At 50.1% G+C, this 17,749-nt stretch overlaps 1 protein-coding gene across 1 annotated transcript; it reads right to left on the bottom strand.

Annotated features, from left to right (window-relative positions):
* Nucleotides 1-9,501: 9,501 nt before the first annotated feature.
* Nucleotides 9,502-16,967, bottom strand: KLK13 (kallikrein related peptidase 13). The gene is made up of 6 exons (XM_057314575.1): nucleotides 16,899-16,967; nucleotides 16,313-16,399; nucleotides 12,718-12,907; nucleotides 12,245-12,513; nucleotides 11,013-11,149; nucleotides 9,502-9,690 (listed from the first exon to the last, which is right to left on the bottom strand). The coding sequence occupies exons 2-6, from the start codon at nucleotides 16,362-16,364 to the stop codon at nucleotides 9,502-9,504; spliced, it is 837 nt and encodes a 278-aa protein (XP_057170558.1). The 5' UTR covers nucleotides 16,365-16,399; nucleotides 16,899-16,967.
* Nucleotides 16,968-17,749: the final 782 nt, after the last annotated feature.

Raw genomic sequence — 17,749 nt, 5'->3', positions numbered from 1 at the left:
CACCTATGATTCCCACACAGATTTCTCTCTTTCTCTCTCTCTCCCACTCACTCTATCATCTTCTCTTTCTGCCTCTACTTTTTTTTTTTTAAAGATTTTATTTATTTATTTAACAGAGACAGCCAGCGAGAGAGGGAACACAAGCAGGGGGAGTGGGAGAGGAAGAAGCAGGCTCCTAGTGGAGGAGCCTGATATGGGGCTCGATCCCAGAACGCTGGGATCACGCCCTGAGCCGAAGGCAGACGCTTAATGACTGCGCCACCCAGGCGCCCCCTGCCTCTACTTTTTTAAAGTAAAACTCACATAACATAAAACTTAGCACCTGAACCATTATCAAGTCCACAATTCCGTGACTTCCACCACACTTGACACACTGGGCAACCATCACCACAATGTAATTCCAGGACATTTTCTTCACCCCCAAAGGAGACACTGTATCCATGAGGCTGATGTCCATCCCTTGATGAATGGTAAATAAAACGTGGTCTATCCATACCACGGAGTATTATTCAGCCGGAAAAAGGAGTGTCGCACTGTCACCCGCCACAATGTGGATGAACTTTGAAAACAGTATGCTAAGTGAAAGGAGGCAGTCACAAAGGCCACATATTGTATGATCCCACGTTTGTGAAACGTCCAGAACAGGCACATCCACAGGGACAAAAAGCAGATTGGTGGCGCCGGGGCTGCAGGGAGTGGGGAGTGACTACCTAGTGGTTCTCTTTTGACACACAGTCTTGCAGCTTGCGGCTTCTGGAAAAAGCCAGTCCCTTCTTTTGTAGCTGGAGGCTTCAAGAGGGCATGGACTGGCTCACAGCTTCATGCTCACACCTCCCGCGATCAGGGAAAGCTCTGAGCACCTTTGCCACCTCCCCTGGGGACCCCCCACCCCCCCCACGAGCTCACAAGTCCCGAGCTCCATTGTAAGCTCAACATGCCACCTGTTCCCTAGAGAGAACTCAGCTATGCCGACACCTGGGGCGAGGGCCCACAGCATGGAGACCATCACAGATGTGGAAACTGAGGCAGGACGAGACAAAGTCGCACACCCACAGCACGCAGCTGGCAAGTGCCAGGACCACAGTTTGAACCCAAGCAGGCTGGCTCCAGAGCCTGTCTCATTAATCATTGTCCAAAGATACAGATGAACAGATGAATGGCTAACTGAATGAGCACAGGGGTGAACAGAGGAACATGAATGTTCCCACAGGTTTCAAAGTGGGATAGCTTCTGGAATCCTACAGACTGGGCTTAAACCTCAGTTCATGCCATGACTCACGGGGGGTCATCAGGCTTTGGCTCGACCTCAGTTTGCTCATCTGAAAGATGGGGCTGGGAGGCAGCTCCCTGTCCACACACCACTTCCTCTAGGGATCATCAAATAAGGCAACAAAAGATGGGTGAGGGAGGCGCCTGGGTGGCACAGCGGTTAAGCGTCTGCCTTCGGCTCAGGGCGTGATCCCGGCGATCTGGGATCGAGCCCCACATCAGGCTCCTCTGCTATGAGCCTGCTTCTTCCTCTCCCACTCCCCCTGCTTGTGTTCCCTCTCTCGCTGGCTGTCTCTATCTCTGTCGAATAAATAAATAAAATCTTTAAAAAAAAAAAAAAGATGGGTGAGGATATCAGGTACATTAAGTGCAGACACTCTCAAAATTGCCCTTCCCAGTTTCCTTCTGAAGAAGGAATTTCCAAAGCTGACTTAGATGACAGAATCTTTTTTTCTCAGCTGCAAAGGACTATCAGTTATGGTGCTGTTCTTTGTCTTCTGTCTCTCTCTCTCTCTCCCTCCCCTTCTATTTCTCTGTCCCCTTCATTCACTCATGCATTCATTCAACAAACTTTCAAGATGCCCTGTGTGCCTGACCTTCTGCCGGGTGACACTGGGACCACAGAGTTGCGTCAGAACCAGTGGCCCCCACTGCTCTCAGAGCCTACCTTGTTCCCCTTTCATCCTTCCTAGCTAAACTTATCCATGGGGATCTACTCACAGCTTGCCCTCCACAGCCGTGGTCTTTTTGGGTCTCCAGAGACTTCCATGTTGAGCAATCCCGTGGTCTCCTGGTCCTCACCTTACTCAGCCTTCAGGCAGCCTTCCACGTGGCCTGCCCCTTCCTCCTTCATGCATTTCTGGGTTCCCTCCCACTTTCTGCCTCTCAGTTATGAATAGGCCTTTTTTCCTCCCCCGGTGCCTTTACAAACAAGGGCGTTCCCAGGGCCGGTCCTAAGCCTTGTTCTCTGTACTGACTGCATATACGGGACAGTTTCACCTGTCACCTGGGTTAGGATGGCTCTTAGTCTCTCCCTGGCTTCAGGTCTGTGCATCCCACAGCTTCCTGGATCACCCAAACCCTTACTGTCCCACCAACCTGTTCTCAGACCCTACTTGCTCCATCTCCTGTCCCCACCATCCAACCGGTCCTCTGGTCCGGACCCTTGGAACACTGATTCTCCCTAGGACCCAGTGTCCCTTCCTTCTTCTGAGACATCCCGTCCCAAGACTGCTCCCTGACTCCTGGCCCCAAAATCTGCTCCAGAGCCTGGCCCTCTGCAGCCATTGCTGTCTTGCGCAGCTAAGGGAGGGAGAGAGACAAGCAGACCCCGCACTGAGCCCGGAGCCTGTCCCAGGCTCAATCGCAAGACCCTGAGTTCATGACCTGAGCCGAAATCTGCTTGTAACCCTACCAGACATTTATGCTGCTGAGGTGACTCTTGGAGGAAAACACAGTCTGATTCCCAGGAGAACCGACGCATGATTAGAGGGTTGGAACTTTCAGGTCCTGTCCCCCCCAACCCCCACCCCCTGGGCCCGGCCCAGGCCCAGAACTCCTGGGCTTGCGAAGGCACACAGATACGTCTCAGCGCAGACATGCTACCCAGGGCCACTTGATGGAAGCCCCCAGCCCCAGACCTCTGTTCCAGAAGACCAACTATGGAAGCTTCTGACTTGGGTCGGTTAAAGTCTACAACAGCAGACACAGATCTCAGCAATGAGTGCCAAGCAGCAGAGCCCCAAATGTTCACCAGCAGACAGCAAGGCCAGCAAGCGGGACCGCGCTGTGAGAAAGACCGTGGTGGTGGTGATCTAGACTCCTGTTCACAGCGCCAATTGTGGTCACCCCACCGAGGCAGGAGGGACCCTGTGGCGTGCGTGTGACAGTCTTGACGCGTGGGCCAACTTTCAGATGGAGGGCTCCATCCCGTTTCTGTGGGGGTGGCTATGACATTATCCTTCATTATCTCTACTCCAAAAATCCTGACCTGGGCCTCCCACCCCCTCTACCCTCCCACAACCTGTCTGCTTCTTTTGTCTTGCTATTGAACTCATTAGAATGGAAGCTTGGGCTTATATGCCCATTGCCTCCGTGATATTGGGATTTAGGATAAAAAGTACGTTTTATGGTCTTAGTCCCCATTCCTAGCACAGAGCTCCTAAAACTCTTGGAATTTCCTAAGAAAGCAAAAAAAAAAAAAGAAAGAAAGAAAGAAAGAAAAAAGAAAAAGGGGGTCTTTTGTTATGTGAATGTGCGACTTTAGGAAAGCACCAAAGAATGGGAGGGGACTGGGGCTGCGGGTGGAATCAATCACCAAGGGACAATGAGTTAATCAATTGCGTCTACGCAGCGAGGCCTCCGCAAACAGCGGAAAGGACGGGGCTCGGAGAGTTTTCAGGTTGGTGAACGTGTGCGGAGAGAACGGCGCACCCAGACAGGGCAAGGAAGCTCCGTACCCCTTCCCGCAAATCTTGCCCTAGGCGTCTCTTCCACCCGGCTGTTCTGAGTTTTATTCTTTTACAGTAAACCGGTAATCAAGTAAGTAAAATGCTTCTCTGAGTCCTGGGAGCCGCTCTGGCAAGTTAATCAAAGCCAAGGAGGAGGTCATGGAACCCTCCAGTCTGGATAGCACTTGGCCAGAAGTACAGGTAAAGAACTTGGATTTGAGATGGGCATCTGAAGGCAAGGGGGGCGGGCAGTCTCTCTGGTCTGAGCCCTTGACCTATGCCATCTGACACTACCTTCTGGACGATTGCTTGATGGTGTTGGAGAACCCCACCCCCACACACTGGGATCAGGTACGAGACCAAGACCCCTGTGAGGCTGGGAAGTCCAGCCCAGTCCCTCGTACAAGGCCTCCCAGGAGGGGAAGTGGCTGAGGTTGGCCTGGAGCCTTCAGACTAGAGGGGAGATCTCCTTAGCCTAAGTCTAGTCTAGAAGCTGACATCTCCCCACCCGGGGCCTTGGGAGAATAAAAAGCAAGGGCTTGACGTGCCAGGCCAATGCTGGGAAGCATGGTTACCCCCCTGACACACTCCCCTTCTGAAGGCTTTCCGTCTGTCCTCCAGTCTTTTCCAGAAGGCTTTTCCAGCCCCTCCCTCACAACCGCCAGCTTTCCAAATCCCTCCAGCACAGGATCCCATTGTTATTAAAATTCCCCTGAGCCAAAAACAGGAAGAGGAGGGCAAGTGGCTGCAAAATCCCAGGAGAGGGAGGGCGGGCAGAGGGCTGCCTGAGAAGCCTGGCCACCTGGCCAGCCTTCCTGAATTAAGGTGTTGTTGGCAGGAAGAATCTCCAACTCAGATATGTCATTATTTTTTGTTCCACAGGAAGGATTTGGGCGGCCGCCTCCCATTCTCCCAAATCCCCAGCTGGCTGCTCTGGCTCTGGGGCCTTGGAGACAAATCGTCATAACAATTTTGTCAAGAAGAACAATGACCCTACTAACGAGAGCGCCTCAGTAAGCATTCACCCAGTGCCAGGTGTTCTCCCGAATGCTTTGCAAATATGAATGCAATGAATCCTCCCAAACCCCTCTCACCACATAGGCTTTTTCTTTTTTAATGTATTAATATATTTAGATCTTTTTTTTTCTTTCTTTTTATTATGTTCAGTTAGCCAACGTAGAGTACGTCATTAGTTTTTGATTATTTAGACAGTTCTAAAGCCTCAGGTGTGGAGAGAGGAATTCGCTGGTGGCAAATTATTGTGAGTGAAATGTACAAGTCCCTCTTTTGTTTTCCTTATTCCCTTATTTACACCCTTTGTCTCCCTCCCCTTCTGCTATCGTCCTCACCATTGTGGATCTTTGCTCTTATCTTTGTTATACCGTGTATCCTTGCTGTTATCTTTGTCACTAGGTATCCTCTGTTTATTAATGTGTATCCTCTGCTATTGTATTTGTAAATTCACAGTGTTGCGTATTTTTTTATTAGCATATGTTCTTACAAACTGTATATTGTTTTATGTGCAAAGCGCTGTGCAGTTTGAATTTATGTCAACAGTATTATGGTATACAGCTTTTCTTTTTTTTTTTTTAAAGAGTTTATTTATTTATTTGACAGAGATAGAGACAGCCAGCGAGAGAGGGAACACAGCAGGGGGAGTGGGAGAGGAAGAAGCAGGCTCCCAGCAGAGGAGCCCGATGTGGGGCTCGATCCCAGAACGCCGGGATCACGCCCTGAGCCGAAGGCAGACGCTTAACCGCTGTGCCGCCCAGGTGTCCCAACAGCTTTTCTTTTTTAAGCTCAGAACTATGTGGGGTTTTTTTCATTTTTAAAGAAGGTATTATTTACATAAATTAAAATCCATTTATTTTAGGTGTTCGAGTTGATGAATTTTGGAAACGATACTATCGGGCAACCTCCACTATAATCAAAACACAGAATGGGTACCTCTCACCTTCCTCCCCATCCTTAAGCTGCCCTGTACTCCTGCAAAAGCTTTCCCTCCCTCCTCTGGCCCATGCTACCACTGATCCCCGTTCTGCCACTATCATTTTGTCTTTTTTAGATCGTATAAATGTTTGGCTTCTCTCACTGACATAATGCATTTCAGAATCACCCATGTTTTTGCATTTTTCTGTCAATAGTCCATTCCTTTCGACCTCCGTGCAGTATCGCCCAGTATGGATATACAACAGCCTTTGTCCACAGTTCACCAGTTGTTGACTATCTGGGTTGCTTCCGGTTTCCAGGTTATTCTTGCTGTAAACATTCATGTACACATCACTGTGTGGGCCTATGTTTTCATTTCTCTTAGCCAGACACCTAGGAGTGGCCTGGCGGGATCATATGATGTGTATGTTTAACTCTATAAGAAATTGCCCAATGTTTTCTAGAGTGGTTGTCCCACTTGGCATTGCCACCAGCAGCACATAAGCATTCCAGTGCCCCGTATCTTTGCCAACACTTAATATTGTCCATCTTTTTAACTTTCACCATGGAAGTCGGTAGCACTCTACCTTTAAGACTCCGATCACGTGTGCATCTAGTCTGTGGCTGGTAAGTGCCGCGTAGCCCTCCACGGCACTCGCCACCTTGTCCTGACATCCACCCCCACCCTCATTAGTGGGTGCTCAGTTTTCCTCTGATTCCCAGCACAGCAAAGAGATGAGTGAGTGACTGACACTTCATTCTTGCCTCTTTGTGATTTGCATGATTATTGCCCTCAGGAGTGGAACTCCTGGGTCCTAGGCAGTGTCTATACTTAATTCAGCCAAGGAGTGCCAAATTCCTTGCCAAAATAACTGGACAGTGTCCATTCGTACCAGCTGTGCCCCAGAGTACTGTCTCTGCATCCCTGCCAATACATGCGTTATTTCACTTTAAAGACTTCTTTTTTTTTTTAAAGATTTTATTTATTTATTTGACAGAGATAGAGACAGCTAGCGAGAGAGGGAACACAAGCAGGGGAGTAGGAGAGGAAGAAGCAGGCTCATAGTGGAGGAGCCTGATGTGGGGCTCGATCCCATAACGCTGGGATCACGCCCTGAGCCGAAGGCAGACGCTTAACCGCTGTGCCACCCAGGCGTCCCGCACTTTAAAGATTTCTAATCCATCTAATAAACATAATGGGATTGTTGTTTGTATTTGTGTTTCTTAGATGACTAATGAGCCTCTACACCTTTCATCTTACCTTCCTGTTTGTTTCCTCCTCTGCAAATCCATTCACAGCCTCGAGTATTATTCTTGTTTACGTGCAGGATTTCCTTGCACATTTTATTTTATTTATTTATTTTAAAGATTTTATTTATTTATTTGACAGACAGAGACAGCCAGAGAGAGAGGAATCACAAGCAGGGGAGTGGGAGAGGAAGAAGCAGGCTCCCAGCGGAGGAGCCTGATGTGGGGCTCGATCCCGGAATGCCGGGATCACGCCCTGAGCTGAAGGCAGACGCTTAACGACTGAGCCACCCAGGCACCCCTCCTTGCACATTTTAGATACCAACCTCGGGTCAATATTACACTTTGTCAGTATCTCCATGCATTGATTAATTTTGTTCTTGTCTTTTGTTGAACAGACAATCTTTACTCAAATTAACCAGTTTTTGCCTTATGGTAGTCCATCTGAAGTTTTAAAGTCTTTCCTCACCCCTGAGTCACAAAAATTTTCTCTGCCATTATCTCCCATTAGCTTTATGGTTTGACCCTTAGCTTTTAGGTCTTTATGCAATTTGGCGTTAAGTACCAGGGTTATACCCATTTGAGTGATAGGAAAACTGAGGCATAAAGAAGGTTAAGTCATGGGGTTAAATAAGTGGCAGAGCTGGAATTCATACCCAGGCAGCCTGGCCTCAGAAACTCCACACCAACCTCTTCACCATCTTCCCAATCTTCAGATGCACCCTGCTGGCTCCTGCCTCAGGGCCTTTGCACTTGTATTCTCTGCATCGGGTGCTGCTTCCCAGATGTGCACTTGGTTCTCTCCCTCCATCCTTTCAGTGTTTATTTGTTTTAAAGATTTTTATTTATTTGAGAGAGCACAAGCAGGGGGAGCGCCAGGCAGAGGGAGAGGGAGAAGCAGACTCCCCTGCAGAGCAGGGAGCCCACATGGGATTCCATCCCAGGACCCTGGAATTATGACCTGAGCCGAAGGCAGATGCTTAACCACCTGAGTCACCCAGGCACCCTGTTTGTTTGTTTTTAATGTCACCACCTCAGGTCTCTTCCCCAGACCGTCCTAATTAAAATAGCAGCACTGGGCCACCTGGCTGATTCAGTCGGGAGAGCATGGACTTGATCTCAGGGTCATGAGTGCAAGCATCACGATGGGCATAGAACTTACATAAAAAATAAAATACAATAGAAACTCCACTCACTCCCCCAACCCAACATTCCTTATCCTTTATCTCTGCTTTTTTTTTTGCCATGGTTCACATTGCCACTTCAGCCCATCTCCTTATTTTAATTGTGTCTCTCTTCAAAGAACGCAAGCTCTCCCAGGGCAAAGTTGTATCTAATTCACTGTTTATCAGCTGTGCCTGCAACAGTGCCTGGCTTGTGATGAGTGCCAGTATTTGCTAAATAAAATTGTATTTACCAACACCCAGGAGGGTGCAGGCAGGTGGCCAGCATTGAATAAATGCTGAAAAAAGGAACTTCTTTTTTTGTTTGGTTTGGTTTGGTTTGGTTTGAAGTCAGCTCTACACCCAGCGTGAAGTGTGAACTCAGCACCCTGAGATCAAGAGTCGCATGCTCTACCGACTGAGCCAGCCAGGCGCCCCAAATGCAACACTTTTTGGACACTGCAAATTTGAGAGGTTGTTAACACCCTAAGGTGACAGTCTATAGAGACCTGTGCAAATAATACCACTCGTGGAAGTGCTTGACATTAATCATAACGGTGCTATGAGGAGACATGATAAGCCCCATTTACAGATGAAAACAGAGGGGCAGTGAGTTGTATGTTTTGTTCAAAGCAGGGACTCAGTGGCTTGAGCATTTAACCACCGCATGTGGGGTCACTGAACAAAGATGCTTGTGGGGGAGTTAAAAGGACAGAATACTTGGCCGATAACAGGGTCTAGGCATGGAGACCCCTCCGGGTACTGAACCCCAAAATGCTAATCTTGTGTGCTCTTGACCTTTAGTGGGCATGGGGATTCAGAGACAGGGAATACTGGCAAAATGTGGGATGTAGGTAGAGATGGGACCCTTGGGGGACCCCAGACTATGTGAGAATGAACTCTTATGAGGATTCAGTATTAGCTGTGATGTGATTAATCATTCAGATGTGCCTAGAATATTGTGGGGGCCGATTCCGGGTACAAGAGAATATTTTCAGGGTGAAATATCACAGAAGTCTAGAACCTTCTTGAGCACCAAACACAGAAGTGTCGAGAATGTTGGCAATAAATAAGTATTTGAAGGGGTAGAGGAAGTTGCATTCACGGGACCTAGAATATTGTTGATGTATTAAGGGTGTCCCACAGAACATTCAGATGGCTATCTGGGATTATGTTGCAACAGTGGGAGTCCTGGAACGTCGTCCGGGTTGGATTGTTGAGGCTACCGAGGTGTTTCAGGACGCAGTACCTGGGAGACCATGATGTTCGAAGTGACTGAATGCTTTTGAAACACAAAATGTCAGCTGGGATCAGACATACTGAGAACATGGATCACTGGTTGAGGGGAGCTTTGGGAGGGCCCGAGAAGGGCTGGGCTGACCAGGCAAACGGACTGAGGAGGGCGTGGAGGGAGGAAGGAGGCACGTGAGCCAACCCGGCTTTTATTGTGGGCCCTTTGTCCATTTCTGCTCCTGGGTTTTGTGTTTTCGAATTGTGTCTCGGATCCATAGAACATATCGAGAGACTCGAGTGTAGACGCCAGGCCGGTTGGGCTGCCCGCATGGGAAGTCTCCCCAGGAGATGATGCCATGGAGTGTTCCGTTACAGATCAGGGGGCCCCCGGAGTCGCCCTGAGTGGGGGAAGAGACAGAGGTGGGGTCCTTGGTGAAGCCAAAAAGGCACAGGCGGGGGACATGGTGGAGAGAGTGAAAGACGGAGAGAGACACACTCAGAGGCAGAGAAAAGAAAGACAGGTGCACAGAGAGCATGAGAGAGGAACAGACGAAGACAAAAGAGACACAGAAAGATGGGAGCTGGACGCACACAGAGACCGAGCGTAAGAGACATCTCCATGGGATTCTCGGCTCCTCGGTCGCCTTAGAGTGGTGACATCTTACCTCAACACCCACTCCTGGTTCTCTGGCACCCCTCCCCCCCTGCTGTGGCTTTAGGGTCCCCTGGGGCCACCTCGCTATTGAGTAAACTCATCCACATCTGGTGCGGAACACGTGTGCTTCCACGTCTCCCCTGGGACCCAAGACAGACGTCACTGGCTAGTCGAGGCACACATCCCGAATTCATTCCTCGCTCTTTCCCACTGAATTTCCCATTCCCGCTCATTCCCTTCTGAAATCTCAGAAGCCTTTTTTTGGACATAGGTTTTGTTTCTTTTTTGGGGGAGTGTTTTGCCCGTGTAGGATCATTTCTCCTTCTTCTGGGAACTGCCCTCCTCATTTGCTGTTTTGGGGAAAGGCCCCTCCCTCTCCCTCAATCCTTGCTTGTCCCTGCCCCTTCCTGGGCCACAGAGTCCTTGCCGTGTCAGACTTGGTCCCTCAGAGGAGCCCACAGCTTGGGCCAGAGTGACGGTCCAGGACACATGACCGAAGTCAGCCCAGTGAGACGCACACTCAGGATGTTCATGTAAACAACTGGAAAATTCTTTCTAGTCGAGTTGCTTAGGAGGGTGAGATGTAAGCCCAAGGCTGCTGGGGCCATCTTGCTGTTGAATGGGAAAAGCTTCACTGAGAATGAAGACAAAAACAGAAGAGGGAAGAACAGAGTTGAAAGGAGACAGAGTCCTAACCACATTACGTGTGCACCCGGATCCAACTGTGCCTGAAGCAAGACACCCCCGGACTTTTCAGTTACAGAAGCCAGTGTGTCTTGCTTAAGCTGGCTGGAGTTGGGATTCTGTCACTTGTAACTGAAAGAACGCCAACCTTTATGAATCTCAACTCGGAGATCTGCAGCCACTGTCCGTCAAAGCTGAATTATATTCTCCGTCCACGGGTGCTCTCTTTTTGTCTTGACCCTCTATGCTAGGGGACAGGTCATTTTAAAGGATTGCTTCCCCCAAGGCTAGAAGCAAGTCCTTTCCCCACAGCATTTGGCCCCACCTCCATCCTGGCTTCCCATCCTGACCCATGACAACCCATCACCCCCTTGTTCTCACCTCGCAGGAGTCCTTGCCGCCCTCCTTTGTGCCGGCGCAAAGCATGTTGGGTGTGATCTTCCCCGGGTAGACTTGACGACACTCCTCGTCTGAGCGTAGCTGGATGTTGGCACATTGTAAGGTTTGGGGGTAACTCACTGGGGAGGAGAGAGAGGAGGGTCTAAGGACGTCTGTCTAGGACAGGCTATGGGGTGGGAGTGAAACGGGACATTCGGTAGGAAATGGATGGAAAGGGGAAGATGGGGAAGAGATGGGACATGTATCTGGGGAAAGTGATGGAGGAGGCAGGTGTGGAGAGAGACAAGAGGAGGGGAGTGGGGGGGAAGAAGAAAAGAATGCAGGAGATTGGGAAGGAAGAGCCGTAAAAGGGAGGGAGCCCAGGGGAGGGATGGTGGGAGATTGTGAGAGACAGAGGACTGGGCGTGGGGAAAACAAGGGAGAGAGACGGCAAGTCAGGGAGGAAGCAGGAATGAGATGGGAGGAAGCCCGGGCACCAGTAAGGAGATCCAAAGGACCCTCGAGGATCAACTTTCTATTCTTGTATGTGTAATTTATACACGAAGGATACACCTACATTTTCGATGTGTTTAACAAACACATACCTGCCAATATATCACATTTATAAGTTACATATTTATTTAAATATATTTATGTATAATTTATATAATACATAATTTATATACAAACATATTTAAATAAATACATAAACATAAAACTTAGGATTTAGAAAAATCAATCTATATAATCTGCATATACAAATTATAGTGATGTATATTTATATAAATATACATGTGATATATAGCATATATTATAATATTTGTTTTTTTATATATTTATATAAAGGATATATAAGTTTCTATGGTATTTGGCCTATAACATTATATATAATATATAAATTTACAACTCTATGTACATTTATATAAGGGATAGATAACAACTTTACATATTTAAAAATTCATATATATTTATAAAGGTTATATAACTACATAATCTATGACATATAACTATACTTATAAATAAACATTTGTATAAAGGACCTATGTAACATATAATTTTATATATTTATAAATTTATATATATATATGAAGGATATAACACATTTATGCGATATATAATATATAACTATACATATGTTATTTATATATATAAAGGAATCCTCCTCCCACCTTCCCTCCCGTTTCTGCCCCAGTTTTCCCAGTCACAGACATCAGGCCACCTGTGAGGGTGCCTACCCTGGGGGCTGGTGGTGGTGCCCCAGCCAGACACCCGACAGCAGGTGCCAGCAGGGAGACCGTCGTTGTGGGAGAGAGGCAGGACACGGATGTGGTTCGTGGGCTGGACGGGGGACTGCAGCTCCAGAAGCATGATGTCGTGGTCATGGTTCAGGTGGGTGGGGCTGATCTGGTATTGAGGGTGGGGGACAGAGCGCACTACCTCCCTCACCTGCTCTCCGGCCTCCGCGCGCCCCAGGGCATGCTTGCCCAGGTAAACTCTGTACTCGCTGTGGGTGCAGGAAGGGGATGATTAGAGAGCATAAGCCCGTCTCCACCACCTTCCTCCTCTCCAAACATCTTCCACACCTCGACTCCGGTCCCATTCCCAACCCCAACCCTAACTCTGACCTCATCCCCAATCCCGCTCCACTCCCCCACCACCCCAATCCTGTTCTCGTCCCTACCCTCATGCTGCCCTGACCCCCACATACTCCTTCAGACAGTGTGCTGCAGTGAGGACCCATTTGGGGTGGACCAGGACTCCCCCACAGAGTAGCCGCCCTTGCACTAGCAGGGCTGCCTGCCAGGGCTGAGAGTGGGGGCGGCAGGTGTAGCCACCCGGGAGAAACCCGCTGGTTCCATTGGTGCCGTTGAGAATCTTGGGATATTCCTGAGAGATGCCTGGTGAAGAAGAGAAAATGTTAGGGAATTGGGGCCCAGCGGGGGAAGGGGTGCTGGGCTTGGGAAGAGGGTCAGAATTTTGCTCTGGAAGACCAGGAACTGGTGATTCATTTGTGGGCCTCTGGGAGTTGCCATCTTCCATATAGTAGAGATGAGTCAGGGCAAAGAGGTGATGATGTCCTTTACTCCATTGGGGGTTCAGAGTTCATGGAACAAGGAAGCTTCTGATGGGTAAGCAGAAGCCTGACTTTCTCCCCACCTGCATTTCCTCATCCCACCATGGGGACGGATTTCAGGAGATAGGAATGAGACTGACCTACACATCGACCTAGGCAGTGTGTATCCATCCATCCATCCATCCACCCATCCATCCATCCATCCACCCATCCATCCATCCATCTACCCATCCATCCACCCATCCACCCATCTACCCATCCATCCACCCATCTATCCATCTATCCATCTATCCATCCATCTATCCATCCATCTACCCATCCATCCACCCATCCATCCATCCATCTACCCATCCACCCACCTATCCATCCATCTACCCATCCATCCACCCATCCATCTATCCATCTACCCATCCATCCATCCATCCATCCATCCATCCATCCACCCACCCATCCACCCATCTATCCATCCATCTATCCATCCATCTATCCATCCATCCATCCATCCATCCATCCATCCATCCATCCACCCATCCATCCACCTATCCATCCATCTATCCATCCATCCATCCATCCATCCATCCATCCATCCATCCATCCTTTCAACACAAGTTTACTGGGTGCCTCTAGAGCTTTAAATACAACCCATAACCTAACCACTCTCAAGTTCAAAGTTTGTAGCACTCTGTATCATCTGACTCTTGCAAGCCCCTTTGGCCCCATCTCCCACCTTTCTTCTTCACACACTCTGTTCCAGACTCATGGACCCATTCTCCAGACACACCAGACCCTTCGTACTTGCTGCACCTCTTTCTGGACAGTTCTTTCTCTAGTTCTGTGTTGTTCAATATGGTAGCCACTAGCTACATGTGGATACTTAAATTTAAATTAAAATGAAATAAATTCAGTTCTTCAACCACACCAGTTACGTCTGACATGCTCAAGAGTCCCACTTGGCCAGCAGCTACCATATTGGACAGGGCAGACATAGGACATCATATACAGGAAATACTCCCCTTGAGGGCACTCAGAATCTACAGGTAGGTTACGTGTCTGTGTCCTTCTTGACTCTGAGAGCTCAGTTCAGCTCAAATATCACCTCCTCAGAAGCCATCCCAGATTCCTTGCCACTTGGTCTAACATTGCCCCTCCCAGCCCCCTAGTAACGTCCTATTACATCCCCCCAGTTGATTTGCATCAGAGCCAGGATCACTATTCATTTACATTTGTGTGGCTATTTTTTTTTTTAAATCTCCCCAACTTGACTGTGGGCTCCATCAACAACAGGTGCCTTCACTGCTTTACTCAGAGCTATATCCCCAGGACCAAGCACAGCATCTGGCACACAGTAGGTGTTCAGTCAGTAAGTGCTGTGTGTGCCAGGCACTGTGGCTGGCACTGGAGACGCAGCCGTCGACAACCAGAGAGAAAGTCCAATCGTAAAGGTACCATTTTCTGTCTGGGTGATCCTGTACCAATCGCCAGCTTTAGCTTCCTCAGCTGTAAAGTAGGACAACGTCTCTCGGGGCGCCTAGGTGGCTCCGTCAGTTAAGCGTCAGCCTTCGGCTCAGGTCAAGATCCCAGGGTCCTGGGATTGAGTCCCACATCAGGCTCTCTGCTCAGCAGGGAGTCTGCTTCTCTCTCTCTCTCTCCCTCTGCCCCTCCCCACTGCTCGTTCTCGCTCTCTCAAATAAATAAAATCTTTAATATACTATAAGTTTAAAAAATATAAAGAGTTGATTCTAAGCAGACCATTAGATCTAAAATAATGAAGACGGTTGCCAGGATGTAAAGTCTAGGATGCTGGAGACGGGGCGGGCAACATGGATCAGCATCCTGACTCAAGTGCCACCAGTGTCTTTGGGGCCGAACCTGCTGTCTCCGAGTCCCAGGTTTCTAGCTGTGAAACTGGAGTCATTACAGTACTCCTACCTCCTAAGGCTGTTGAGGGCTCCACAAGACGCATGCGAAGCTCCTAGCCCAGGGCGTGGTACCCAGGAGGGGCTTGGGACACTGCACGAGTCCTGGGAGTGGTGCCAAAGGAGAGAAACCACCCCACCTTCGGGCCAAGGGTGGTGCCTGTGTCCCGTACCAGATGCCTGAGGACTCCTCCCTCCTTCAGGTCTCAGCTCAGGGGTCTAGTCCTTTGGGGTGGGGTGTGGGGGGCTTCCAGACCAGGAGCTTCCATTACATCTCTAGGCTGCTGGCTTGGCTCCTTGAAGCCATCACCTCCTGTCACAGTTGTAACTAATTATTAACTAATTATTTGGGTAATTGTTTGAATCATGTGTGTCCTTCCCCGCTAGGCTCTGGGTGTCAAAAGCAGGAACTGTCTACGCTTGTACAGCACCCAGCACAGTGCCTGGTGCTCAACAGCTGTTGGTGAAATGGCTGGTCGGTTGGATGGACAGACGGATGGATGGACGGATGGACGGATGGATGGATGGATGGATGGATGGATGATGATGCCTGAATGGGGTTTCCAGAGAATTTGCCTGTGAAAAGGCGCTTAAACGTGAGGAGAAATCTTTGGGACTGACTCAGGGTGGAATCAGGTGTGGGGTCACCCCCCGGATTAAAGGAAGAACAAACTAGAAGTTTCTGGAAGGGGCTGAGAATGAAGAGCAAATACTTCTAATAAAGTAGTAACGACGAACTTGCCAGCCCCTTCTATCTGCTGTGCACTAGCTTATTTTCATATTCACAACAACCTTTTGTAGTAGGGACTTCTATGTTCTCATTTCACAGATGCAAAAAACTCAAGAGAAGCTAAGTTACTTGCTCAAAGTGGCGGCATCAAGATTTGAACCCGAGTCTCACTCCTCTCTCTCTCTCTCTCTCTCTCTCTCTCTCTCTCTCAGAAGGCCTTGAATGTGAGAGGGGCTGCTGCGGGGGCAGGGGATGCGGGTGGGAGTGGGCTTCCCAGTGCGAAAAGCAGGCAATCAGGGAAGGGGCTGGCGCGGAAGATCCAGAAGCCTTAAAAATAGAGCGGGCCTCCGCAGAACTGGGACGCCCCAGGGAGGAGCCTGGGGTCGGCGGGGAGAGTGGGCTCACCCCATCGGAGAAACCAGGTCATGCAGGGACAAGCAGGAAGCTCAGGGCTGTCCCTGCGGGAGCCGGTCCCGAGTGGGCGGTGGGCGGAGCTCCGGGCTCCCACGCCCCCTCCTCCTGGCCTGACCCCTCCTACCATTGTTCCGGTGGCCACTCCGCCCCCACCCCCGCGCATTCTTACCGCCTGACAAGGCCACCGTCAGGAAGGCGATCACAGCGGCCAGGGGCCACATGGCGGCTCCGGGGTGGGGAGCAAGGCGGGCGGGGCCTGAGAAGTTGGGGGGGGGGTTGTTAAGGGCTGGCTGAATCCCCATCTCTGGCCGCCCCTCCTCCCCATCTCTGCACTTCCCAATCTTGAATGTCCTCTCCTTCACTAAGAACCTTGACCCTGGAATCTGCACCCCCTCCCTAATTTCCATCCTCAGTGGGGAGCCCAAGTAAGGAGGTAGGAGGGGCTGGGGCAGCGTGCACCTGCGTCCACCCGTGCCCTCCAGCGAGCGGGCGCCTCAGTACCCTCTCCCGCGCGCTCCGCCCCCTCCTACCCTCTCAGGGTCGTTCCGCGCACCTGGCCTCAAGCAGCTCATCTCTTAGCGCGCTTGACCCCTCTCCAGCTCTGCAGATTTCTCTCTCTATAACTGAACCTCTGGCTTCCCTCTCCATCTCCCTGACTCAGCTCTTCTCCCTCTTTTCCTTTCCTTCCTCACCTCTCCTTCCTCTCCCCACTCCTCCCCTCTGACGCTCCCGCCCCTGCGCCAGGCGGACCCTACCTTGGTGAGAGGCCCGGGTGCAGAGCTTCGCAGCCGGCTGCCTCCAACTTCAGCCCGGACCCATGGCTTTTAACCCCTGAATTCCCTCCCCCAGCGCCCTCAGCATTTCCCTGTTGCTGGCCTCCCCCTCTCCACCCCCAATAGCTCAGCAGGCTGCTGCCAGGCACCCCCCAAGCCTGGGCTTGGCCCTTCCGCTTGGGGCGGAGCTTCCAGGACAAGCTGGGACCCAGATCTGGCCCCGCCCAGGCCCCAGTTGAACCCACTGCAAGGTTTGGGGCAGCAGAACCCACCTAGAGGAAAGGGGAAAGCTGTTTCCTTCCGCAAACCCACCCGAAATTCCCATGACTCTCCCTAACGTCAGCCCATTTTTCATCCCACTTTGTAATCTCTCCAGCCCTGTGCGCGTCCTTATATCCATCAGCCCCCAGATGGCCATTTTCTACCTTCTTCCTTCTCTCCTTACGGTCGGTTTATTCCGCAAACCCAATCCCATCAACAGCCTTATCTCAAATTTATCCAAACATCAAACCCAACACATTCAAATTCCAGTTCCCAGCTTCATCTCCAGCACCAACCCCATCTCCAGCCCTTCTGAAAAACACAGGCATGCCTAAATTCACTCCCACCATTCCCCTTCCCCTACCCCACCGCCACAGCCCTCAGGTGCGAGAAGGGAATCTTCAGATAGGCGGATAGAAAGTCAACTGGACTTGGACTTGGACGTGGCCCGCGGAAAGCAATATTTTGGATAAATGGTCTTTTAGGAACAGGGCCAAGCTGGGGTGAGGGAGTCCATGCGGATGTAGGTGGCTAGGGAGAAGCAGGACTCGGAAAGCTCTGGGGGGCCAGGA

Source organism: Ursus arctos, unplaced genomic scaffold (genome assembly GCF_023065955.2).
Source record: "Ursus arctos isolate Adak ecotype North America unplaced genomic scaffold, UrsArc2.0 scaffold_19, whole genome shotgun sequence".
Classification (NCBI taxonomy): Eukaryota; Metazoa; Chordata; class Mammalia; order Carnivora; family Ursidae; genus Ursus; species Ursus arctos.
This window is presented reverse-complemented; position numbering and strand designations above follow the sequence as displayed.